The sequence below is a fragment of the Myotis davidii genome, unplaced genomic scaffold, assembly GCF_000327345.1.
Source record: "Myotis davidii unplaced genomic scaffold, ASM32734v1 scaffold217, whole genome shotgun sequence".
NCBI lineage: Eukaryota > Metazoa > Chordata > Mammalia > Chiroptera > Vespertilionidae > Myotis > Myotis davidii.
In genome coordinates this window covers 10,637,990-10,665,945 of record NW_006290034.1, presented here as the reverse complement: position 1 = coordinate 10,665,945, position 27,956 = coordinate 10,637,990, and the positions used below count along the sequence as shown (strand labels likewise).

The window sequence follows — 27,956 nt, the reverse complement described above, 5'->3', positions numbered from 1 at the left end:
AGCTCCCCCTCCTTTGCCCCCACCTAGGCCATTGTCCTTAAAGGGAGAGGGAGTTCTCAATAAATCAGTGCGCTGTACTGGCAGGTCCGCTCTGACGAAGGCACCCGCTGGTTAATCTTCCACTGGTACACTTTCCTTTGATCTGAGACACAGTGCTCCTCTGTCCATTAACCACAGTTGTGACCATAATGATTCCTCCAATAAGTAAAACAGAATCCAGTGAAACCTGTGAAATGCTGCTGCCTGAGCAAGTAATTCAACACCTCCAGCAAGGAGCAGCCTGCCCTCCCAGCCAGTAGGAATGAACTGTAGACAGGAGGTGAGGAGCCGGGATGAGGAATGGTGGCCCTGCATTCTAATTTTCAATGACAGGGAGCTGCAAAGTCGCTCCTCCCTCTCCTAATCCCCACAACTGCGCAAAGCCCACCAGCGACCAGTGGCGGAAGATTAGCCTGCAGTGGAGGTTATAGAAAAAGATGACAATAAAATCAAGCCACAAAAGCAAGGTTTTCCATTTTAAAGAATAACTGCAGGTTTTTGAAGTGGTATGCCTCTTTTAGGGAAACACATGCCTAAAATCACCAGCTTTGAGAAACGAGTGTCTCTCATTTCTCCCCTGGCTGGAGCCAGCTCCCTCAGAGATGTTTCTGACTGTGGCTTTGGCCGAGCTTTCAGGAAAAAGGACTGTGTTTTAGATATGTAAGCGTCTGCCCAGGAAGTCTGAGACATCTGTGTAAATCGTGTTTGAGAAGCAGCGAACACTCTGGATGAAAAAGGGGCCACATGCTAACCCGACAAGCTCAGGGAAGGCCTGCATGGCGGTCTGGCAAACTCAAAGGCCTAAAGTAGTCACAAAGGAGGGTCTGAAATTAAAACTTTAACTAAAAGCAGTTATGGTGGGTAGTCGCATCCTAGGCCAGTAGCTTCCCTGACAAGGGTAAATCTTTACCTTAACTGAGCCTACTGCCTTTTTGCATTACATATTGTTGGAAAGTCAAAGTAATTTTCCTTTTTCCAGACCCCTTAAAGCACAGGTACCGCTCTACGGAGACTACAAATCCCCTCATTGTTATTGAGTTAATTGTTGACTGTTAACTATCCTGCACCCACCTCAGTAAAAGAAGTACGTGTCTATCATTTTACTTTTTATCCAATCCCAGAGCTTGCCCCCCAACTTTGCTTTCTCCCGCCTCCTAATCTAGCACCAATAGATTTCATGTAACCCGATTACGTCCCCTCCTTTGATTGTAATGTATAAATCAAGGTGAAAAACGGTCACTCTCCAAGCATTGTCCCAATCCGTTGAGATTCTGCATCCTGGCAATTGTTGACAGTGTGACTCAAATACACTCACAAAAATGCTTCACAGGTTTGAATGCTTTTTTACGTGAGCAGCTCCAAAGGAAACAGGGAGGGAGTGGGCTTACCCGACGTGCCGGGCTGGCAGTTGCACTGGTAGCCGTTCACCAGGTCGATGCAGCGGCCCTCGTTCAGGCAGGGGCTGCTGTAACACTCGTCTATCTGGTCGCTGCAGATGGCGCCCATGTACCCGGGGTTGCAGATGCAGGTGTAGGAATCAATCCCGTCCTGACACTGGCCATGGTGGCAGGGGTCGGGGTCACAGTTGTCAATGTTCTCCTCACACAACACGCCAGTGAATCCTGGGAAGGAATGTGACCAAGGAGGCTTAAGAACCAAGGCAGATACTCCACACCTGAACATACATGGAGCCACATCCCCGTACCCTACACCCCCCATGTCTGAATTCATCCTGCGGGAATGAGCGCTTGACACTGACCATTGGCATTGCTTCATAAGGCAGGCCCAGAGAGCTGTGCTTAACATAAAGTTCTTCAGACCAAATCTCCAGAATTCAAATACCTCTTCCTAAGGGATCGTAGCTGTCCTGGCAGAGATGCTTCAAACTGCAGTTTCACTCCGTACTGGGCCTCAATACCTTTCCTGGTATATTTACCTCTATATTCTTTTCCTCCCAAACCCAATATACAGGGACTGTATTCATGGTTCCACAGACCTTATCTTCCTCATTTTTTTTTTTTTTTAACGAAGGGAGAGGGATATAGAGATAGAAGCATCAATGAGAGAGAGACATTGGTCAGCCATCTACTGCACATCCCCTACTGGGGACTGAACCTGCAACCCGGGTATGTGCCCTGTAAGGGAATTGAACCATGACCTCTTGGTTCATAGGTCGATGCTCAACCACTGAGCCACACTGGCTGGGCTCCCAATTCTGAGTTGACAGAACAGAGAACTTTTCTTTATTCCTCAACTGCCCCCATCGTACTGTGCATATATAGTAAGTTTTCCATAAAGACTTGTTGAATAAAATGAATGACCAAGTTACAAGCATTTAAATGAAAACTCCTTCACTTGACATTAAATCTCTTCTCGGGGACTCCAGTAAGCCTCTCCTCCCTTCTCAGCATGACTCAGGGTGTTTCACCTCTCCCGAAGGTCTCTCCATGAGGATAAGCTGCCAGAGGAGGACAGAACCCGGAACTCCTCCAGCCAGAGACAACAGTTCATCAAGCCAGAAGTGGGTACAGGGTTCCCTGACGGGGCCTAGTCTAAGTAGGCCTAGTAAGTGGTGATGCTCCAATACCACGGAAATAGTAATCATTTGTTTCCATGACATTGTTTTTCTGTGATCAGAAAGAAATGCACATAATGTTTAAAACTGTTTAAGAACCCATTTTCTAAAATTAAAAAGATTGTCTTTAATTCTATTCCTAACTTCTTTCTCTCTTAAGCAGAGGGATAAAAAGGAAATCGGACATCCCCTTTCCTAATAACGTCTAGTCCACTTCCATAGTGTTGGTCTGGGCTGAAGCAAATGTGTAAAGGGATGTTTGGCTTATTCAGATCCCTCCCACATGGGAACTGTGGCCACAGACCAGACATGCAGAATATTTACAAATGGGTTCTTTTTCACTGGAGTAGCAGGTTCAGGAGAGAGGACTCAGAGCTCTCACACCTGTCTGAGAGCCACCTAACTCCTAGGGCGTGCGGCCTTGTTTGCAGGAAGCGCCTGCACTTGCACACAACAGCCCTTAGATTTCTGGGCCTTTGTTCAATCCTTTGCCTCAAGAAACACAGCAACGAGCCTCCTGCTGAGGAGCCCAGTGAAAAAGAGCCGTCAGCTGGAATGTTTCCCTTTCCCAGAGGAATAAGTCAAGCCAGCTGGAAACTCACCGCTGCCAAACTCTGTCCCAAAAAGACATGGACACCAAATGGCAATGTCCAGGCCTGCCCACTATTGTGGTGGACAAGGAGGCAGGTGTTGGAGAAGGGAACAGTGGAGAGAGAGCAGCAAAAACCAAGCTAGAAGAAGACCTCTCCAAACGCAGAACAGCCCCTCCAGTGCCTGGGGCTGGTAGGGCAGTGGGACAAGGACAGTCTCCTGTTTGTTCGGGTGGCCCTGGGGGGCGGGGTGACAAATGAGAAGAATCTCACCCGTGGCACACTGGCATTCATAACCGTTGGGGTGATCGATGCACTTGGCGCCGTTCAGACACGGGGTGCTGGAACAGTCATCAATATCGATCTGGCAAACGGGCCCGGTGAAGCCTGCAGAGGGCACAGGAGGACACAAGTCACAGGGTTATCCCACGTCCGCCTTCCCTCCGACAATGACGCCCGAGCAGCGTGGGGCTGAGTTCCCTTATGCCACAGGGTCAGCAAAAGTGAAATTATTCTCCCCAGCAAGTGACCAGGACAACAGGGGGAAGCTCAGGGCACAGAGGCACCGGTGTGTGTCTCCACCTCTGTTTCTTCCCCACGCTTTTCACTTCTGGTTAAAACAGGCCTGAACGGTTACAGGGAAGCACTCCAACAAGTGAGCTTCACCTCAGAGGGACTGAGACTGGAAATGAGAGACACCACAGTGTGTGGCAGAAAACCTGGCGTGTCTTCAACAATAGCTCTGGGGAGGGAGAGAAGAGGCGGAGCATTCTTTGGAAAAACTGACTTATGTTGGCCGTTTCTGGACTCAGAGGTGAAATGTCTAAAAATAAGAATCCCACCAACGGGCTTCGAGACTCTAACCCATGGGGGAAAAATACAATCCCGAAGAGCCCGAAATGGAGGCCTCTGTGAGGCATGAACTTTCTGAAATGTACACACAGACAGAGAGGTCACGGGCCTTTCCGAACAGACTTGGACTTGTGGCCACAGAGGATTTGGAGGACACACTAGCTGAGACAGACTCCCCGACTCTGTACACACATCTCCTTCCTGAAGGGTTCACTTTAATGACTTCCGCATGCACAGCCCACACACATTCTCTGCCTGCTCTCGCTCCTCCCCTCCCCGGGGTCGGTCAGCTTTGTGCTTCTGCAGATAGAGGGCAGGTGGTGGGCACTTACCAGGGGGACACAGACACTGGAAGCGATTGACTTTATCCACACACTGCCCATTGTTCACACAGGGGTTGCTCTGACACTCGTTTATCTCCAACTCACAATGCACACCTTTGAAACCTGAAGGAAATGAAACACACAAGTGGTTTAGAAAGAGAGAAAGGTGTATTCTAGCCAAGAAAGCACAAACTTACAAAGATGGCCACATCCTCCATGAGCAGAGACATTTTTGCAGAGGACCGGGGGAACTATGCCATGAGAGTGACAGTTAGATCACACAGGGGTGTCCTCTGGGACATCCGGGTCACTGTGATGAAGGGGATGAGGGTACCTCCAAGACCCTGGTCACACTTCACGTGCCAACAAAGACTGGGCCACGTTCTCTGACCAGTCCAGGGATCCCCACTGCTTGGTCCTAAAGACCAGCTGGGTCAGAGATGCTGCTGTCCTCAGGGTGCAAGGCAAGGTCAGGAGGCTCCCAGGCTAGAGTGCCAGCACTGTGACAGGGCAGCAGCACTGCAGCCTCTACTGTGAGCGGCACTGGCTATGCTCTCTGCCGACTCAGAAATGGTCCCTGCAGAAGAGCTCCAGGGAACAACTCATGAATCATGGGACATGGCCATGGCAGGTTCCTACAGAATTACGGGTAAAGTTAATTTCTGCAAGTGGAAAGGCATGGTATTTGTAACACATAAGGGAATCAGGAAGGCTTGCTACTTAAAGGACACTTATGGTAAACACTGTATTAAAGAATCTTGGCATAAAAACACCCCTTTCTGAAATTTTCTCTTGCATGTACCTGAGTTTTGACATGATGGGCGTGGTTATCTGGGCCTTCCCAGCTCTAAGAAGTCTAGCGCTGCCTCACTCTAAGGGCCCCTTGGCCGGGAGCCCCGTCACTACTGGGAAGGAGATGCTGACGGGGCTCACGGAATGGCCACACTGTGCTGAGTGCTCCACCTCAGAGAAGCGCCGTTCAGTGCCTCCAGCCTAGACCCCACACTCGGATGGGCCCAAGTACCTGGCATGCACAGGCATGTGAAGCCCCCGATCTTATCCAGGCAGGTGGCGTCGTTCTGGCAGGGGTCGGAATGGCACTCGTTGATGTCCATCTCGCAGCGAGGCCCTGCATAGCCCTTCAGACACTCACAGTGGAAGGCGCCGTCTGTGTTCACACATTTCCCTGCGTGCTCACAAGGATTGCTATTGGCTGAAAGACAAAAGCACCAGTTAGCAGGATCACAGCACGACCGATCTTCCACATGTGTGGACTATAGACGTGGTCGGCCTGTTACAAGCGTTAGGGCCAGGCATTTCATAGTCTGATTCTCAATTTCCCATTTTCTTGTGAACAAATTAATTAATTAGACTAGGCAACCTCACTCTCGTGTGTCTCTGGCTGCTCTTTTGCCCAAACTGTCTCTAAGGTCGGGTTTTATATTAAGAATCAAGTACAGACCACCTGTATATGTCAATTCCCAGACTAGAATATATGATTACATTGAAAGGATGGTTGTAAACAATGGGCAAGTAACAGGAGATCTGGGATAAAATGTGCTTCAGTTTAAATGCTTGCTGAGCTCGCAGACATGGGAAGAAGAGGAGAGGTTCGGGGAACTCACCCATGGTGCACTCATCCACGTCTTCTGTGCAGTCAGCCCCTTTGTAGCCTTGTGGGCAGGTGCAGATATACTGCCCGTTCAGGGGGTTGGTATCACACAGTGCCCCCTTGTGGCACGGATTGCTGATGCATGCATCATCCAGATGACACAAGAGTCCTGTCACAAGAACAAAGAGAAAATGACCCCAGTTGAGGAAGAGTTGTCTCTTTTGTGGAGGAGGGAAAGCCTTATACTGTCTCATCAAAATCCACCATGGAGAGTGAGGAAACTTTCCTTTCTCCTGATGCTCCCTCAGGAACACGCTGCAAGTCAGGAGCTTCTGCAGACAACCCTGGTGGCCTCCCCATCACCCTCGGCTAGATGGCTCCTCAAGGGCCATAAGTGAGACGGACAGATGACAGAGACAGGCAGAGGGCAATAACTTTCCTACAGCCCTCCAACTGAGCAGCTAAAACAGAGGATATGCAGTTCAACAGTAATTTCAGGTAGACAATACGTCATTTTCTACTGTTTGTCCAAACTGCTGCATGCATCTCTACTAACCTACTTTCCCCAAATCATGCCACACGGTGATCATAAAGGGATCAGCATTTCACTAGCCTCAGAAGAAAAAAAAACCAGTGCAACAGCATCAGCCTATGCTCGGGCAGCCCTTTAATAATGTCAGCATTCCTGGCTCAAGTGCCCTCAGGACTGAGGCGATATTAGCTGGCCCCATGTTCTGCATGGTTCACGCGGGAACTGGATCTTCCACTCTGCAACTAGGTTAAGAACAGGCAGCTAAGGCTCCTGCTGCAAGGCTGGAGGTGGGGCTCCTCGGAAGGTATAGATTATGAGGACATTTCAGAACTGCTGGGCCCCAAGTTCCCGCACATAAGCTATCTTCCTCCACAACTTCCTCCCTTCCTTGTTTTTATTCCTAAAACCAGGAGCAGTGAAACTGAGGAGCTAGAGCACTGTCAACTCTGAAGTCAGTGAAAACCCACCCCGAGAGCAGTATTTCTAGACGCTGGGAGCTGGGACGCACTTACATGCTTCTGTCCTGCCAACTCCTTCTGGGTAAGTGGGCTACTTCTTCTTAATATGAAGTCTCTACATCCATTAGTCATTTTGTCTTAATTTCTGAGGCGCTTTTCAGCCTAAGGTCATAAGGAGGCCAGCAGATGCTCCCAAGGCAATCGTGACTAACTTTCATTTTTTTTTTAGGACGAAAGACTGCGTTACATAGAGTTGAGAGGAGAGCCAAAAGCGATCAGGAAAAAGACCAGCTCCAGGGCACTTTGGCTACTGATTAGACTTCTAGAACAATCTTAAGTGATATGTACCTACCGATTGGTAATGAAAAGGACACAGCTACCGACATGAAAGAGAAGAAGGCAGAAATCCTGACTGCTCACGGCCCCTTGCCTAGTGTCCAGTTCTGTCGTTCTGCTGGTCTCACCTGTCTTTCCCTCGGGGCACATGCATGAAAAGGAGGCCACGCGGTCAATGCAGGTGGAGCCCGGAGTGCAGGAGGCGAAGGCACAGTCGTCGATGTTCTCACTGCAGTCGTCTCCACTCCAGCCATTGACGCACACGCAGCCGTAGCCTCCATTGCGGTTGGTACAGGTGCCTCCGTTCTGACAGGCGTTGGGCTGCAGCAGGCACTCGTCCACATCCTCCGTGCAGAACTGTCCTTTGGGGGGAAAGTGCCTTTGATCAGGACTCTTAGGTCTCAAAGAATTAGTACCGTACCCGCCCCCACACAGTCTTCATCCTAATGTGACTTGCCTGAATTAAGGCGAGCAGAACCCATGGCAGATCAGGTTTTCACATGCATTTTAAGGCCACTTTAAGCCATCCAAATTATATTTATTCTAGGGAAGTGATTTAAAGAAAAACATGGGAGTTGCTATCCCTAGAAACTCTGACAACATGAGAATTTAGCCAACCTATCAAAGAGAAGACAAATCTTTAGGATTCAGGACTCAGTTAAATACCTGGGACTATGAATATATAACTGAGAAGAGGGAGAAGAGTCTAAGAGGTGAATAAAGAAAAGAATAATGAGAAGAAGCATAAAAGTCAAAATATTATGGCAGTGGTTCTGTATTTGGATTGTCAATGTCAATAACTGTACAGTATGATTCTGTACAATAGTATTGTAAGATGATGTTACCACTGAGGGGACTTGGTAGAGAAGATCACTACAGTAGGTCCTTGGGTTACGACAGAGATCCATTCCTATGGCGGGACCTAATGCGGTTTTCACCCTAAGTCTGAACCCACCTACATAAGCACCTACGTCACTCACATGGAGCACATACACAGCAGTAATGGGGTGAAACAGTAAAAAAAATTTAAAAGGAAGATAACAATTCCCGACCTTTACTTGTGGTAAATAAATAATAAACATGAAGCACATAAGTACATACGTTGAAATGACAGAACTTTTTTTTTTTTTAATAAATAAATGAGAGATGGCGACGTAACCATGAAATGTACTGAGTCCGACGTAACCCGAGGACTGTCTGTACTTATAGCTGTATGTGAAATTACAATGATCTCAAAATAAGAAGTTTAATTAAACCGAAGGTAAAGGCAAGCAAAGGCAGAGAGAGCAGACGAAGGACAATAAAAGCCTCGGTAAAATATGAGTGTGAGAAACAAAGCCAAGATGGTGAGACTGAAGCGAACTGTGCTCAGCCTGAGGCACCCAAGCTTCAGGGGTGCAGATTTGTGGAATAAGACAGAAAGTCGGCCCAATATAATAGAAGATGGATCAGTATGCTCTGCCTGAAAAAGAGCAAATTGGAGGACGCTAACCATGAGACCATTTGTGGACTTAGTGCAGGTCACTACAATAGCAACAGACAGGGACAATGGCAAAGGGTCGCGGGACCCATGACAAGGAACAAGGGTATGTCTTCATCTTATAAGCCAGGAATTTGTGACTAACAAGCAGTTCAGTGCCAGGCTAGCTGAATTGTATAACAAGTCTTACTGGAGGTCTTTTAATACCAGTTTAGAGAGCTAGCAAAGGAAACTAATATTCAGGTCATTTGAATTCTTGAAAACACAACACAATTAGCTGAAATGAAAAAATCCTGATGATGTCCTTAGTTCTCCCCTTGTAAAAGAACTCAATGAATAATTCAAAAAGGTATTCTGATGAAGAGGCCTCTTAATGAAAAAGCACATGACGCTTATACTCAGAAAACACCAGGCTAGCCCGAGTCTCCAGAATACCTAATTCAATTGGCTCAAGTATTTTCAGGAAGCTGGCCATGTGCCCAGCTATGTGGCCATCACTGCTGGCAGAAGCTAGGTGTGTCAGAGCTAACCTAACTGATCGCCGATTCTTTACTTCCATTATGACACCATTCTTTACACTCATTATTGCATGCATCATTACAAAGCCACCATCACTCTATTCCACTTATTTAATTGCACATCTGTCTCCCATCACTTGGCTGCAAGCAACCTCTCAGTTCAGGAGTGGTTTTTGTGTGTGTATTCCCTGGGATGGCAGGATGGGTGTGTGGGCATCTCTGGAACTCTGTGCTCAGCACCCCTCTTCCGTGCTCCTCTCCTCATCCCCTTCATCTATATAATTCTTGAAGGAGCCACCAAGTCTTTAAATGATCATGCCCTCCTGATAACTGACTGGTAGAGGATGGGTATCTGATACGAGTTACCTAACGCTGTGTCTCTTTCCAAACTTTTGGACTAGGGACCCTTTGCCACATGGACCAAAAGGACGAAGTGGCCAGTCTACAAGAAAAGGAGAGGGGCGAATCAGACGTGCACAGGAGAAGTACATTCCAGTCAATAGTTCCGGTTGTTCCTGAAGCCCAATTGCTCCGAACCCATTCAGGGGCGCAACTATTCTGAGAGATGTCCCTTGCAATGGATTCCCCTAATTTCAGATAAGGATCTGTCAGTTGCAACCCATAGTACTGCTAATACAGAGTGAGTGAGTTGCATGAGGTGTGTAAGTTGTGTGAGTGGGTGAGATGTGTGAGTGAGTTGTGTGAGTGAGGTGTGTGAGTTGCATGGATGAGTGAGGTGTGTGAAATGCATGAGTGAGTTGCATGAACGAGTGAGTTGTGTGAGTGCGTGAGGTGCGTGAGTGAGTGCATGCATTGGCAATGACTTCCCCCACGGCAGATGATGCCATTTATTACAGAAAGCTTTGCTTCCTTCCTGTACTGGCAGACATGCTTCCTCAGATATAGACAGATGTGTAAGTAGGATGCAGGTGGGATTTAGAAATAAATATATGACTGAGAAGTAGGTGAAGAGTTACTGTAACCTGGACATTACTGAGAATCTTGTCTCTTACACTTATGCTAACTTAAATATCTATGCTACCCTAAAACCAAGTGACTTGCTAAATGTGAGCTATTTGATATTGCAATAATTATGGGTGTGTATTTTTTGCAAAGATTGTAGTTTCTCTATCTTGAAAAGGGACATATATTCATAAATTGTTATTTTATAAGTACTAATAAAATGGAAGAAAGCCGTATTTTGGTTTTTATGATTATAGCAAATGTGCTAGCTAATATAACACCCTTTTTCATCCATGTGCTTCAAAATTTATTTTACAAAGGAGATTGACCTCTGGCCACTCAGCTGTGATGTACTCTCAATTTACAAACTGTTTGTCCCTCTAAAACTGTCACATTAAATCCAATATCTCTAAAATGAAGGCCTTAATCTTTAAAAAAAAAAAGTGCACAATCTGGATATTATTTTTCGTTTTGACTGGCTTTGTGATAATTCTGAGTATAAGACACTATGTTTAAAAATATCTCATGTATTCCTTATGCATTATAATTCCCAGACACTTAAATATTGTAATAAGACAGACGAGATAAATAAACAGTGCCTGGAATGCAAGTTTGGCACTCTTGGGAGAGGAAACCAAAAGTCATTGATTGCCCACTTGGAAGCAGGCACTGAGCTTGAGCTGCAACAAAAATTATGTCCTTCATGTCCAAATAGCAAATGTACTTTTGGGTATAGGTCACTATTTTTTTTAACGAGATTGATTTTTGAAGGCTAAATACCATCACTGAACACCTTAGGACTATCTGTCTGTCAGATATGGTTCATTAGAAAAATCAAATCTAGAGCCAAGAGCACACTTGGCGTATAAGAATTTTCTACAGAAAAATGGATCATTTTTCTCTAAGTTTCAGGCTCATTTCTCCAGAACAACATCCCTTCCCAAGCTCATTTCTGCCAGAATTTTTTCTCTCCTCCTACTTCCCATTCTACCAACCAGTTTTTAAATTCAGAAGGTAGACAACAGTAACCCATGGGGCCACTACAGTTGCTTGTCCAAAAGTTCCCAATGGGACCTCTACTAAGACACTGCCCTTCATGTCACCACCCTCTTGGCACAGGAGGAAACCAATGCAGAAGCCTCCAAATAAGAAAGAAGGCTCAGAAAGGTCAGGTAACCTTCCCAAGGTCATAAACCAGTAAGTGAGAACACTGCCACTCAAAGCCAGATCAGTCTGACTCAAAATCTACTGCTTTCGACCACAACACAGTTACGTACCTAGCCCTGGATTTGACCAACAAGATCTACAGACTTGGTCCCTGATCCTCGGGTCCTAGAGCACTCGGAGAGGGCATAGAAGCATGAGACAATTAAAGAACACTCCTTGTTAGAAATGAATACAGGCAGAAGGTCACTGAATATTGAAGTAGGAAAATTTCTTGGTGATTATCTGACGGGACTGGGTGCATTTAGGTTATTCAGCTTTTCCTACTACATCCCGGACTGGAGAGAGTTGCTCACTGAGGGTGGTAAGGTTAGAAATTGAAGACATCAACATGACTAAAGTATATTCTTTGGCTTGGATTTAAAAGGAGAAAGGTTGGCCAGACCGGTGTGGCTCAGTGGTAGAATGTCAATCCATGAACCAAGAGATCATGGTTTGATTCTTGGTCAAGGCACATGCCTGGGTTGTGGGCTCGATCCCCAGTAGGGGGCGTGCAGGAGGCAGCCGATCATTCCTCTCCCTCTCTCTCTCTCCCTTCCTCTCTCTGAAATCAATTTTTTAAAAAAGAAGCACATATTTAAAAGGAGAAAGGTTGGCCTGGCCAGTTGGTTGGAACACCGTCCCATATACCGAAAGGCCATAGGTTCCATTCCTGGTCGGGGCACATACAGAAGGCAATCTATTGATGTTCTTGTTCTCCCTCCCTCCCTCCTCCTCCTTCTCTCTAAAACCAATGGGCATATCCTGAGATGAGGCTTAAAAAATAAAATAAAAGGAGGAAGTCTGGAGCTCATTTGAAGCTTTGAATTCGACTATGAATTCTAAATTTGATGCAACAAGCAAAGGGAGTTATCATGAGTTCATGGGTGGGGGAAGACAGGATCAAAATTGCCTTTGAAGATTAGTCTGCTCGTAGAATACAGGAGGCACTAAAAGCAAACGACTTTCTGTTAATAGGGAGAGAAGGAGAGAGCACCAAGTTATGAGCGACCTAGCACATAAAAGCCGCTGGTGAAGCGGGAGAGCTGGGTTGTTGCCATGCCTGACCACGCTACTAAGCCTTCAATCCGACAAGTGTCAGCATGTGGCATCATCGGTCTCAGCACACACACTTCGCTGGCAAACTCCAAAATATGTTGTAGGAGGCTCAGTGAGGCAAGTGTTTGAGGGCATCAGGGGACCCACCCCTTCGTAATTTCACCTGCCAGAAATTGCAGCTATGGCCATTTAATACTGGGACTAAGGCCCGCCCCATTTTCTATGGGTAAAAGAAAAAGGCATCACTTGTTTTTAGAAGGTGCCATTTCTGTTGCCACCATGAGTCTGGACTAACTTTGGTATGAGATGTCACACTACCAAATCCTTTGCTGACACCTTACACGCTTAGAGCCTCCTGTGGCTACTGATAATTTTCTGGCTGACAGTTTGCCTCATAAATATATCTCAACTTCATATCTTCCCTTCACATATTTCACTCTGGCCATGATGCCTTACTGATGGTACCTTAACATTATCTTCTTTCCTACCCCAGACCCTCTGCATTTCCTGTTCTCTCTACCTCATATATTCTTCCCCCTCTTACTTATGTGGTTAATTACTTCTCCTCCTTTGACCTGTCCCGTCACTAGGTAGATCTCCAAATTCACATCCACCAGGGCAGGGACTGTGTCTGCCATTCACCTCGGTGTACGTGTCACGCACTGTATCAGATACTTGGTGTCAGTGGAGAAGTAAACCTCAGGCCTAATCTAACGTGCTCATTTTTACAGATGAGGAAATTAGGACCAGAGAGGTACGCTGACTTGTCTACGTGTAGACAGCTAGTTGGAAGAACAATGAGACAAAATAAAAAATGGAAATCGTTAAGTGCGGATGGTAGCTCAAGTTAGTCTTCAAAACAGGGAAGGAGATGCTGAGCTGACTGCGGAGGGACAGGGCAGAGCAAAATGCCTCCGCAGTGCTACTAAGGAGATGACACTACTAGTTCCCCGTTAGAAACATACGCTGCTGTGCTGGTTTTACAGGAGTAGGGTCGCTTTCATGCCAATCTTTTCTTACTGCCCCATCCTACTGTCTGGAAACCATAGGGTCCATCGTGGGTCCAACTGGTGGCAGTAAATATGAGAGGACTGTCCTGAAATGGAAACCATGGCCCGGACCGCACCAGCATCAAGCTCTAGCCCAGGGGGCCGCGTGAGCTGCAATGCACTGGGATACAAACAGCTTGTTGTGGCTCTCAAGACACCACAAACAAACCATCCATCTGACCTGGAGTCACAAGTGACTGGGAAGTACGAGGAGGAGGGGGAGGCGGCGTGATCACTGAGCCTTAGCACTTTGGGAAGAAGCCCTCTCCCTTCCCAGGCATCTCTCAACTGTGAAGTGTGTGGGAAAAACTTTTATCACATCAATGGCCCTGCTAAGGGTCAACTCTCATTGCAACAACAATCACCACATGAGAACATATAAAAAAAGAGCTGGGCTGGCCCTTGCCCTGACCCTGCTACCTCCTCTCTTCCGTGGTTAAATCAAGAGAATTCAGTCTCCAGTACACCCTTCAACCAGCAGTCGCCAAGCTCATCTTTCCATTTCAGAGCAGAACATTCTTACAACCTCTGTCCTGCGAGACCTTCTCCTCTAAACACAGTTTTCCATTCCGAAGCTGAAGTGAAAGAACAGAGGACGAGTTGCCCATTCGGCTGCCTGCTGGCACTAAAGCTGGTTGAAGCATTCCATAAGAACACTGGAGTCCACGGGGTCTGCCTAATGAGAGAATGTGCGTGTGCACAAAGCACTGGTGGGTACACAAGACCTGGGTATGCAGTGGGTAAGGGGAGAGTGTAGGGGTGAGGGATACACGTATGGATAAATGCAAGACGCTCAATGAATGTGAATGTTGCCTCCATTTCTAGATGCTATGACCTTTTCCAAGACTCCTCAAAAGCCTAGTTTCCCTGCAACCTGATCGATAAATTTTCTAAGGAGTCGCTCAGAATATCAACATGTAGAGTGAGATTGTGCATTCTGCCTGTGAAACACATTGATAACTTCCATTCTACTTAGGATGAAATTCTAAATCCTATCCAGGTTTTCCACCTACCTCTCCAGTCTCTCCCTTTGAAATACCACTAGCTCTACCACTCTGGTTTCCATCCCCCAACCACCACCCCCCCTGCCCCATTTGTTTATATCTTCCTCTATTTATTCTTTTTAAAATATTTTATTTTATAGATTTCAGAGAGAGGAAGGGAGAGGTAGAAACATCGATGAGAGAGAAACACTAATAGGCTGCCCCCAGCACGCCCCTTTTGGGAATCAAACTTGCAACCTGGGCATGTGCCCTGACTAGAAATCGAACCAGCAACCTCCTGGTGTTTGGGATGACGTCCAACCAACTGAGCCACATTGGCTGGGCCTCGATTTTTTTTTTCAATGTCCTATAGACTTCCGAGTACAGGTCTTTTAGCACCTTGGTTTATTCCTAGGTATCTTATTTTCTGTTGTTGTTGCAATGGTAAATGGGATTGGTTTTTTTTTTAGTTTTTCTTTCTAAGAATTTATTATTGGTATATAAAAATGCCATCAATTTCTGAATGTTAATTTTGTATCCTGTTAATTGCTGAAGTTATTGGTTAAATCTAGCAGTTTTTTGGGTGGAGTCTTTAGGGTTTTCTATGTACAATATCATGTTATGTGTGAATAATGCCAGTCAGCCCTCTTTGATAGAGGTCCTCCTCTTCCAGTTGCTTCCATCTGCTTGAAGGTAAGTAGGTAAAGAATCCATGTTTTCTTAATTCCCTAAAGCTGCTACTGACTTCAACCAGTAAACATTCATTCATTAAGCCATTTCGAGGTACAAGACACTGTTAAGCACTTAACTGATTGTCAAATGTAATCCTCTCATACAATGACTCCAGTTTTACGATGTAGTACAAGGCCTGGTCCACACTGGGGAAAGACACTAAAGTATCTCAGAGAGAAAAGGAGAGAGATCCCAAAAGAACCCAATCACAGCCCTAAATTTGGAGGGATAAGGGCGGGTCAGAAACAAATGGAAAGGTAATGCCCAATTCATTCATTCATTCGCTAGGCCTGACCAATACATACTGGGGCTATAATGGTGAATAAAACAGTTATGGCTTCTACCCTGCAGAACTTATAGATAAATACAGGTTTTACAACCAAACCATTATACAGGGGGCAATAACAGCTCTAATTGGTGTGTGCTGCCTTGGGAGCACAGAGTAGGACAACAGAGAAGAACTAAATTCTCCAGTTCAGTTGGGGATAATATGTTTCATTGGCAAACTACAATTATGGGACTAATGGCATCTCATATCAAGGCAGAGTATTTTTTTTAAATAATTCATTTTCCTATAGACTACCCCTCCAAGCCACCTAAGTTTGCATGAAAAACAAGAATTTATCATCCAAATATTAACAGTAATGGCAGCATTGGGCTCCATATTCTAAAATCATGATGGTCTCCTGCTTTAACTATTTCTAAAGTTCTTTTACCCATTTGTTTACTGCTATGTAATCCAAACCCAGATGACTCCCTAGTGCCAGAGATTGCATGAGTCTTAAAACAGAGATAAGCACAACAGAGTATCTTGGGAACAGACTCAGGAACATGCCATCTAATGCAACCTAATGTCAGGATAAGCTGCATTATAGCAGAATAAACTTGAAATTACTGAGACACACACACGCACACACACACAGACTTCATATGTTAGCCAGGTGGTGCCAGAGTGTGTATGTGTGTGAGAGTGTGTGTGGGAAGGGGATGAAGCGGAGCGTATTTTAGGCTTAAGGAAGTGTATGTGCATAGGTTTGAATAGAAGAGAGAACATGGCTCATTTGAGGTAATGAAAAAACCCGTGAGATTCAATAACAAGGCATGCATCAAGGAGATATGGCTGCAGGGGGAGTTAGATGCAGAGTCTTGGAACTCTATCCAGAGACAAGGAGGACCCACCGAAGTGTTTTAAGCAAAGAAACCACACGATCCATTTGTGTTCAGGAAGCCCACTCTGCTGCTGCGGGGAGAATGGACTGAACTCCATCTCACCCTTGCAGGTCAACAGCAATTTAAAACCCTGAGGGGTTCCAGGGCTCCCATGGCCACTCTAGCAACGAGAAAGTCAGTGCATCCGGGCACATTCCAGATGCAGCAGCACCAAAGAGCATCCAGGCTCAAACCGTGAATGACAAGCAGCGGATGCTGTGCCAAAACGAGACATTCTGAGAGCCGAGCCCTGGCACAGAGAAGAAAATGGTGCCAAGCTTCGGTCCCCCTGCCAGGAGGCTCATGCTCTGGCTCTCTCCCTGCTCCGTGGGCTGCTGGGCTGTTATTCCAGTTCATGTAAAGACCCCCTCACTTCTCTGCAAGGAAAAACCGCAGCAGGGGTTCCAAAGAGAATCAACCTACTATTTACAGGCAAGTAGTTACCATGAGCAGAATTAGTAAAATGGAAAAAACAACACCTATTAAAACATTCTGAAATATGAAAGACGTGGAACATACCACTTAAGATGTACAAGAAGGGCATGCTTGTGAAAAATATTCACTTCCCGAAACTAATAAATTTAGAAAAAACTGGTTCTGTACTCTCAAGAAATTTAAACACATGTAGGTCTAAAAAGAAATGAAAAATAATATAGGACATTGGACTCTGATGAAAGGAGGCAGGCTGAGAGAAAGGCAGAAATAGAGAGCAACTAGATTCAATGAGTTTAAATATTATAACAATATAAAATGCAGTTCAAGTAAAAATCAGAATTGGAAGCTACAAAGGACAGAACTAATAAGGAAGAAAAAAAATCAGTGTTGTGAAGGAAAAGCTTATGAAATTCTCATAAAATGCTAGGGAAAAAACAGCAAATTATAATAATGACAGAAAAGATTTCAGCCATGGGGGAGAATGAAGACCCAATGTAAAGATAATAGGTTCCTGAAAACACAAAAACAAATGAAAAAGACACCATTTTCTGAGGTAAGATCAGACTTAAGCCTGCAGCTCCAAAGGGCTCAAAAAGTACTGAGATAAAACACCGATAACCAATATTGGTTGAAGATTTGATTTGAGAGAGAGGAGAGGCAGAGCCTGAGGCTGACATGTCTGACACAGGACTTCCCTCTAATACAACAAGAAGCAAAGGAACAATATCTAGAAACTTGATAAGATTAATTTGTGGCCCAATAATTCAATATATAGACAAGATGCTACTTGTATAAGTCAACTAAAATCCAAAAATCCAAGAGCTTTGAAGATATGCCAACATTTAACTTTTCTGGGGCAAAAAAATACTCGAAGATGTACTCATATAACTGAAAAGAATAAATAAAAATAAATACTCAGGAATGAAAAGGTTGTGATATGAATGTACTGGTAGTTAACACAAAGCAAGTCACACATAGAACTGTCTAAAACATTATAAATTGCATTATAAACAGTATAAATATCAAGAATAACTTTTGAAGAATATGTATAAGATTTTAAAATTCAGTACTAATAATACTATATATGAATTTTTAAATGCCAGATCATAGATACAAAATCTGGAGAGTAAAGAGACAATATTCCTCATCTTGCAGAAAAGGCAATTGGTATAGTTTCATTTTGACACTGAAAAATAGAGAAGTTGATTCAAATCCAAATTTTTCTGAACATGTATACGTTCAGAAATAAAAAGAACACCTCACACCTCTCTCTATTGTCCTCATGGACCATTTCCACTTCCTTAAATGACTTAAGCACATGGCTTTATGTTCTTCTCACTCTTTCCTCTCCCATCTCCCAAGAAATCAATATCTGGGTTGGAAACTAATAACGTCATTTGAGCCAAGAGTTCTTAATTTTCTCAACAGACCTCCACATCTACTCCATATCACGAACATACTCACATTCTGGATCTCATTATGTGACATTCACTGTTCCCATTCCAAGATCTCAAACTTGGTACACTCTCTGACTGTAACTTCCACCTCCCTCCTTTCCCATTCCCAACCATCATTTCACCTAATTTACCCCCCACTAAGACTTCTAAAGCCCCTCCCAAAATAACCCAGTTCATTAACCAACCCCTTCTAGCCGTCTTAACTCTTAGTCTAGCCAAGGTTCTACGGTTGGTCACATGAAGGAAGTCTCTGTCCCCCATAGCTCGGGCCCTGCAGCTTCCTTTCTCCCCTTTCGAGCAGTACAAAATCTTAAGTGACTATGCCCACTCCTCCCTTTCCTCCTTCCTCAACACCCACTTTTCTTTTTAACCCATTGCAATCTTGTCTCTTTTTCTCCTTTTATATTGAAACCACATTTTAGATTTCCAGTGACTTCAAAAATTCTGATTAACTGTATGATTATCATTCTTATTTGAGTCTCCTGGTTGTCACTCATTCAATAACAACCATTTGTTAAAACCGGACCTGGGAATGCCAGTTCCCAGCCCACCAGAGGCTGAGAGTCTACTAGGTAAAGCAAGCATATAAACCAGGAAGAGGAGTGAAATAGGACAGGTGCCACAACAGAGGCATGCAGAGTCGAGTTGAGGGCACAATCTTACAATGCACCCCAACTCAGTGATGCTATAACGGCGAGCTTCTTCCCAACTCCCACATCCCCTTTTTCTCATCTTCCGTCTTTGAATCCCTTTTCTCATCCGTTTTCTTTAATGCAGACATTTCTCACAATTCAGGTCCCAACCCTCTGTTCTTCTCACTCCACACACTTTCCCTTACAGACTTGATACATTCCCAAGGCAACCAAAAACAAGACTCAAAATTTAAGTCCCTGCCTAGCCCCTACTTCTGCTCTGACCTCCTGTGTCTTTCTGCTGAATGCTTTTCACTTGGAAAACTCACTATCATCTCTAGCCCATTTCTCTGTCAACAGTCCCCACAGGTTCCTATTACTCAGACTCAAAACAGAAGTTAACTCTTCTCAATCTACCCCCTCATTCAATGGAGAACTTAGATGGTCCCCAATTCCTGTCCATCTTTCTTTCAAAGTCACGTCTATTCGTACTTTCTAACTCCCACTGTGGTTATGTAGACTATTTCTTTCTAGGCACTTGACCCTCTTTAAAGATAGAAAATGATGTCTCTCTTCATGTCTCCACGGCATCCAGCATAGTATATCTGAATTAGTTATTCAATAAATATCTGTTACTGAAGCTACCTTATGACCATTCAGTGGGTCCTTTAAAAGCCATGAAGTGAAACTGGGCCTTGCCTGGAATATAGCCAAAGCCAGACACTGCATCACGGACAAGGGCAGAAAATTCCCTCCTGGTCTCCCCTCCTGCATTTCGTGGGGGCGATACTAAGCCCCTACTCCTGTCCCCACCCACACAACCACTAATCAGCTCTGGGGTAAGGGTGCTTCAGGCCAGCCCTCTGGCAGTCTGCCCAACTGACAGTGAACTGAAATTGGGGTGGGGAAGCAGAATTCCAGAAAACAGGCTTATTATCAAGGCCTCGCAACTGAGTTGACAGCAGAGAAACTGAAATGGGAGCTGCATTTTCCCATTCCCCATGCAGAAAGCGAAGGAGAAAACATCTATAGGCCCAGATGTAATTAAATTGTTTCCACTCTCAACCAAAAAGAGCAGAAAAGTGGCTGTGAGGGAAGTCTCCTCAGAGCATAGCTGGTCACCAACCAGAGGCCAGACTGGAATGGGAATATTCAGTTCAAAATGAAAATACCACCATGAAAAGACTCCACTTCCTGCCAGAAGGAGCTCACGCAGTACCTCCGGTGGTATGTTCCTCGCTGATTCATGCCAAAAAATTTTACTGAAATTGGAGCAACCAACAGCAAAGGGAGCCACGTTCAGGCTCATCGTGTTATAAAGGAGCTGAGAGACAACGTGGTCGGTTTTATTAGACTCATGTCCCACCTAACTTCCATTGTTCACTTCTGCTCCGTGTCCCAGAGCACTATTCCAAGCCCAAGCTGAAATTACATTTCTGGGTTAATAACAAGCACAGGAAAATAAATCACGTCTGCCCTAGGAGTGAACCCAAAACCAAAAGCTGCCAGAGAGGAATTGTGAGTGGAGTTTAGAGGCAACTTTAATTCTGAAGGAAATGAACCTTTAAAAAGAAAATCCAAATAGCAATCTATGTAGACAAAACATTAATCTGCACTGCCTTAGTTAATTTGGGGGCCTTTCATAACTTTTGTTTTCTTAGGTGGCTATCTGCCAGAGCAGAACTTCTCTCATAAGATGGCAGATGGCTTGGGGCCAAATATAGTAACAGTAAAAACACGCGTGCTCGGGCTTCGTCCGATCCTCGGGTGTACTTCCATTTCGTAAAGGGAACTAACTCCGTAACAATCTACCAATAAAAAACGAAATTATTTGTCCAATTCCAATTCTTTCTTCTGCCTGGGTTTTAGCTTGGCCAGAAGGGTGGTAGCTTTTGAGGGCATAAACGGATACTAGTCTAGAGAGTCACACCAAGTAAAAAGGTTCTGTGATGGGTAGAGATCAGTTCTGCACATCATTGATGTGGGGACCACGCCAGAGCATGGCCGCCATGCTTTTTTCCAGTGAGGCCAATACAAGGCCCCTTTACAGGCAGTTACAAGCCCACCTCTACCTACCAGGATCAAAGAGGATACATCTACCCAGTAGCAGCAATGGTAACACCAGAGAACATCTTTGCCGCTCAAGTAGTGTGATCCAATAGAAATGTCTCAGAGACAAAGATGTAATTTTTTTAAAACATATTTTTATTGATTTCAGAGAGGAAGGGAGAGGGAGAGAGAGCTAGAAACATCAATGATGAGAATCATCAATTGGCTGCCTCCTGCATGCCCCTCACTGGGGATCAAGCCCACAACCGGGCATGTGCCCCTGATTGGCATCGAACCCAGGACCCTTCAGTCCGCAGGCCAATGCTCTATCCACTGAGCCAAACCGGCTAGGGCCACAGATGTAATTTTAAATTTTCTGGTGGCACTTAAAAAGGGCAAAAGAAACTGGTAAAATTAACTTCAATATTATATTTTATCTAACTCTGTGTATCTAAAACATCATTTTAGCATCTAATCAATATTTAAAACATTATTAATGAGACATTTTACTTTAAAAAAAATCAGGTATTGTTCAGTTGTGGCACAATAGGTGTGTCTAGTGGCTACCATATCAAACAGCAGAATTCAGAATGTTTTACAAGATAATTGTTTGCTGAGTATAAACTCAAAAAGCTTTTTATTGCACCATTCATTCACCCAATACCCCAATAAAGTGACTAAGAGATATCAGTTCCATGGTTGACAAATAAAGACTTAAAAAAAAAAAAAGCAGGGGGGAGCTGACACATTTACCTGAAATCAAACCATAAACAGACTTGGAAAAACTCTGGTCATATGAAGCCTGAAATTTGCTATAGAAGACTAAGCCTTCCATGTTTGTGCACATCCAACACAGGCTCTTCTCATTAAAAACATGGCAGATTCCCAAATCTCCACTTATTTCAAATTGATACCTAGTTTTTTCAGCTCCACAATCTCATCCATTCTTTTTCAGATAGCTGGCAACTTCATTCCCTCTCCTAGAAACCTACTCCAATCCTTCTTTTTCTATTTTGTCAAAAGCCAGACGAAACAGTTCATGCTTAAACTCTACAGCTGGAAATTATAAAGGGAACTCTGAACGAAGCTATAATAAAGCTTTTAGGTATAATGAAAAGACCACCAGACTAAATAGTAAACATTCACTTAATATTAATTTTGAATCTCGAATTAACAGGTAAACTTTTAAAAAGGAAAAACACAAAGAGTTAAAGCACCATATCCTAGAATAATATAACTATAAATTGTACTTTCAATTAAAAAGAATCAAAGTTCTTAAAAACAAAAAAAAATTCAAAAAGACCACCCTTAGAGTAAATTTGCATAGGAAAAGGACCACAGATTGAGCACAGACTACGTCTAGCCGAACCACTATGTACCTTGAGTAAATGTTTAGCTCTTCTGAGACCCATGATCATCTGTAAAAAGGATATTTCATAAACCCTAGCCCTCATACAGTTACTGCAAAGCTTACACAAAATAAAACACTGTAATCAGCACTTATTGGGGTGCTAATAAACATCAGTTAACTCCCAGCCCCCGGCCCCAGTCATTTCTTTAGGTTGTATGAAGCAGAACATACTAATACAGGGCTGAGGCCAGGAAGGACTTCATTCATATGAAGTGGAAGAACCTTGGACTTTATCCTGTTGGTGAGGAGGAGAGCAAACAACAAGGTTGTCATTGGAAACCAAAGAATTGGGAGGAGTGACATAGAGGAAGGAAAACTGTGGCAAGAAACCAAGGGAAGGGGGTCACTTTATATGACAGCAGATCAAAATAAATAAATATTACCATACTGGATTTACCCATCATGTCTGCCATCTTTTCTAGAAATACAAGAACACATGAAGAAAGAAACATCTTACAAGGATCTTCACAGAAAAGAGGAATTTATTAAACATCCTGGGGTAAGAAATGTTGGTATATTATCATTTCACTGGGAAAACTTGCCCCATGATTGGGTTTCCTATTTCACATCACAGCAGGAAACTGAGTGTGGTATCAAAGAAAAACCAGCAACGAAATCACAATATCATTTCATCTTGACTGTTCAGAGCTTAGACCCACACGGAGCCCTTCTGCTCTCTCGCAGGGCAAGGGAGAGAAGAAAATGGGGCCAAGTCCCTAACCAGCATCTCATCCCACCCAACACCACTGCGAGGGACATTAAAAAGAGAAAAATTCAGATCTTTCCCGTTATTGCCGTGTGATTAACTTCCTAGTAATATTTTAAGGTGAAAATAAATGGCCTTTGAAAAATCTACCAGAGAAATGGCAAAAGCTAAAGAGAGAAGACAGGAAGAGAGAGGTTTGGGAGTGAAGGCGTAGGATCAAGACACCAAGTAGAAATTCTAGGGGAAATCCAATTCTAGGAAACCCAGTGGGAAAGTATTACAAATGGACAGTTTGGGGATTAAAAGCAGAAATGTGTGCCTTTCCAGAAAATCGTGTTATTGAAGTTTTAAACCCTTTTAACCTTTTTTTTTTACTCATAGTCTACAGCTCAAAAAAGTACTCTAAATAATTAGCTGCCATAGATAAGGGAAAGCAATTCTTAGCACTAAATACCAGGTAGGGTTGGCGGCAATCCAACATCAAGACTTCTTTGCCGGGCACCATCCCTCACGGGTACTGTAGTTTCTTCTTTATATCATAACTTATTCTTGGGTTTCCACATTAACTCAATCAATTTCTCTCAAAAAAGGTTCAGTTCTTAATCACTTAATCAGTTCTTAATTGTCTCCACTTTCAGTTAGATAAATAACCAGAAATGGGATCTGAATGTCTGCAAAAAATCACTTAGCTTTCAAACAGAAGTGGAAAATCTGCCTAAGACAATATCAGAAACTTCCAAGGGGTTTTAAAATTAATCAAGGCTACTCTTCTAATACTAGTATCAGAGGCAAACAAATCTATTTTTGTCCTATGTGAAAAAAGGATATGAAAGAGGGAAAAATAGAAATGTAGATGAGTGTCATAAAAATGTATCAAGAGCACCTGCCCAACCCTTTGCATAATTACAGGACACAACAATAAGATGAGATGGAGTTCTGTCTGTGAAGAAACAATAAGCTCTGAACTCTTAAGGTCTCTATAACTTGTACTTTTTTTTTTTAAGTTGGAAGAGGAATATTCTAATAGCCTTTTCATATAATTATGAATATTCTTTGATATGACACCAAAATTTGACAAGTTGTAATCCCTCCCCCCACTCCCTCCCGTGTTTATTGAGATATGACTGACATATAACATTGTGTAAGTTTAAGGTACACAATGTGATTATTTGATATACATATATATTGCAAATAATTACCACCATAAGACTAGTTAACACATCCATTACTTCACATAGCTACCATTTGTGTGTGTGTGTGTGTGTGTGTGTGTGTGTGTGATAAACACATTTATATCTTTACATTTAAGCATGTTCTTTTCCTCTCAGATATTTATTACACATCTACTATGTTCCAGGGAATGTGCTGCTTTCCCCAGATAACCTCCGAGTCCGTCAGTAATGCTCTTCTCTCACAGCTGCCCCAGCAACTAGCACGGTGCTGAGTTCAGAGCCACGCTCAGTAAGTACCTGTGAACACATTCCTTTAAGTGAACATGGGAGAACGTAGATGGTCAGCACATGACCTCACACAGAGACCTTGTGAAAGGTGCCTACTTCTATAGCAGCCTGCCTCTGGTTACCAATCCGTGCCCCCGCCCCCGCCTGGCCGATTCACCACATGGTACATACCTGTCCACTGAGGGGGGCAGCGGCAGTTGTAGGTATTGACCCCATCCACACAAACCCCTCCGTTCTGACACCGGTGGTTGGGGCAGTCATCAATATTCCGCTCACAGGTGCTGCCTTCAAAACCTGGTGAGAGAGAGCAAGAGAAAATGATGAACTCTCTGAAGAAGAACTGATCTGTCTTCTCCCGCAGAACAGGGTCATCGAACAGCCCTACTTCACTATTTCAGTTCAGCAGCCAGCAGCTGCTCAACCCAGGACTCACTCCATTAACCAAAGTCCCCAATCTTCTGCCTTCTCTTGCCTCCAGCTTAGCTAGACAGTTGGAGTGACTCATTATGCCAATGGCATGCTTTCGCAGTTACCTCATAAGTATTTCAAAGTGTTTCATGAAATAAAAGCCCAGTGAAGATAAATCTCCACTTGGGACAGCTTTTTACTGGTTCTTAACAAAAGGATATTAGATTTACCCCAGCTCCATGCTAGATTAATGAGAAGAACAGATAAAAGCTTATCTCATTAGATTTAAATTCCTCCCCCCGCCCCTCCCGCCCCTTAGGATGATTGTTTGGGAAAACTAGGTGGGGATAAAAGGCGTAAGAAAAACACTGAACTTAAAGTATGAAGATATCAGTCAAGTTCCAACCACACTGCCTATTAGTATAAGCTACTTAACACACAGCAAATTCCCAACTCTGAATCAGCTTCCTCGTCTGTAAAATGAGGCTGGCTCCACCTGCTCGGCCTGCTTTTCTGGGTTGTTATAAGTGCCACATTACAAGCCAAATGCAAAAGAAATAGAAAAAGCTATCTTAAAATCGGGTGGCATTCTTACTAATTAAACTTCCCAAACCTTCAAATTCTTCACCTCCCTCGCTACATTTATAGCACTGCTTCCTTCCTCTTGATTTTCGCCATTTATGAAAAATGAAACTAGCACCTCAAACTTCACCCCAACTAACCACAGTAATTTATATATTAGGCTTTTCCCCTTCTCTCTCCTTCCTACCAAATCCCTTAACTATTAAAATAGAAGACTACCAGCTTTAAAACGAGAGGATGTTCCCTAAGCATTGTCCTACTTGAAATATAGGACGACTATGTACTTGGCCTCTTCAAAATGTCCCTTAAGGTTCCTCTCTCACACTCAACACACTTACTGAGTCTTATATGAGGCTCGGGGGATATAACAGAGAGTGCAAGAGACAGAGCCCCTGCTTTGGGGGCATTTACAGACCAGTGGCTGGGAAAGACACCAATCACACCTTGCTTTTTGTTCATTTTACCGCAAGCTACTGTGGTAGTTAGCCTACACCTGCTCTGTTACACTGGAACACGGCTCGTTTCTCTGAATGCGGCGGCAGTCATGTGCATGAGTACAGACCAAATGGCCACAGTGATTTCCCAGAGACCAAAGGAAATCAGCTCAGAGAAGATGGGGATGAATGAAAGCTTGACTGAAGAGAATTCTGGGCCTCTCTGTATTTGGTACTCAGGCCATTTAAGCAGATGAATCACGAAGTAAGCTTGAGAAAGACTATGAAAATTTTTATAGACTCAGATTTGTAAAAATTTATAATGCTACTCGTATATCTGTTTAATTCCTATGAACATCTTACAAACAGGCTGAGTCAGAAAATGTTATGATAAAGCGAGGGCAGATCTGCAGATTTGCCAAGAAGCAGTTCCTGAACAAGAGCTGAGGTCTGTGTTCCTAGTCCAGTGCTCTTAATGGAAACAGTCTTGAGAGAAGTGAAAGATTCCATTTCAGGGTGTGGGAGGGCCCCAGGGCTCCTGGCCCACCACAGCTAGAACTTGTGTGGGCTGGTGAGGTTCTAGAACTGGTAATGGTCATCCTCCCCCTAGTTTGATCTCTCTGGTGACTAAGACTAAATATTATTGACTAGGGTGTCAGTGAGATGTAACCAAACTATAAGGATTGGAAACTGTGACCCTGAATTCATACAGGCCAACACTACAACCAACTGAATTCACCAACCACAGACAAATTATGAAAGCAGAAGCATTTCAGCATAACCACAACATATAAGAAAGAAAATGTTCTCTTTGTATGACTGACTGACTGTTTCTGAGGTAGTTCTTCCCTGCCAACAGGTAGAAGGAGAGAGATGAGGAGAAATTCATGGTCAAAGTGTGGCCTCTGTGGCCAAACTGCCTAGGTCCCCTCTCCTCCTTGCCATGCAATACCTGAGTGAACAGAAAAATACTAAACCTTTCCTCTCTGGGGGAATTAATAGGACCTACTTCAAAGGGATGTTGTAAAGATTAAATGAGTTAGATATTTAAAAAAAACCTTAATTCAATAAATGGTGCTGGAACAATTAAATATTGACATGCAAAAGAATAAAATTGGACCCCTTCCTCACACCATGCACAAAAATTAACTCAGAATGTAAGAGTCAAAATTATAAAACTCTTAGAAGAAAACTCAGGAGTAAATCTTCATGACTTTGGATTAGGCAATTGTAACTTTTTAGATATGATACCAAAAGCACAAGCTTTTTAGAAATAATACCAAAAGCACAAGCAACCTATATATACAATATAAAATAAATAATAAAATATACAATAATAAAAAGACAACCCAATTACAAATGGGTAAAGGATCTGAATAAACATTTCTCCAAAGATGATATACAAATGGCTGATAAGCACATGAAAAGATGCTTGTTCAAAGGGATGTTGTAAAGATTAAATGAGTTAGATATTTAAAAAAACCTTAATTCAATAAATGGTGCTGGAACAATTAAATATTGACATGCAAAAGAATAAAATTGGACCCCTTCCTCACACCATGCACAAAAATTAACTCAGAATGTAAGAGTCAAAATTATAAAACTCTTAGAAGAAAACTCAGGAGTAAATCTCTGTGACTTGGATTAGGTAAAGCTTTCTTAAATATGACCAAAAGCACAAGCAAAGGAAAACAATGTGAGTGTCACCAAAATTAAAAACATTTGGGCTTCAAAGGAAACCATCAAGAATGTGAAAAGACAGCCTCCAGAATGAGAAAAAATATTTGCAAATCATATATCTGATTTGTATCCAGGAATATTAAAAACTCATATATATAATGAAAATACAACATATACAATATAAAATAA

At 43.5% G+C, this 27,956-nt stretch overlaps 1 protein-coding gene and 1 pseudogene across 2 annotated transcripts in view; one reads left to right on the top strand and one right to left on the bottom strand.

Annotated features, from left to right (window-relative positions):
* Positions 1 to 27,956, bottom strand: part of NOTCH2 (notch 2) — a 94,629-nt gene that overhangs the window by 38,671 nt on the left and 28,002 nt on the right. For both annotated transcript variants that reach the window (XM_015563491.1, XM_015563490.1), the window contains exons 4-10: positions 24,835 to 24,957; positions 7,446 to 7,679; positions 6,005 to 6,160; positions 5,404 to 5,592; positions 4,389 to 4,502; positions 3,478 to 3,591; positions 1,428 to 1,661 (exon numbers count right to left, since the gene is read on the bottom strand). In XM_015563491.1, coding sequence (XP_015418977.1) covers positions 1,428 to 1,661; positions 3,478 to 3,591; positions 4,389 to 4,502; positions 5,404 to 5,592; positions 6,005 to 6,160; positions 7,446 to 7,679; positions 24,835 to 24,957 — 1,164 coding nt within the window. The remainder of the gene's footprint in view (positions 1 to 1,427; positions 1,662 to 3,477; positions 3,592 to 4,388; positions 4,503 to 5,403; positions 5,593 to 6,004; positions 6,161 to 7,445; positions 7,680 to 24,834; positions 24,958 to 27,956) is intronic.
* Positions 15,597 to 16,193, top strand: LOC107182973 (annotated as a pseudogene).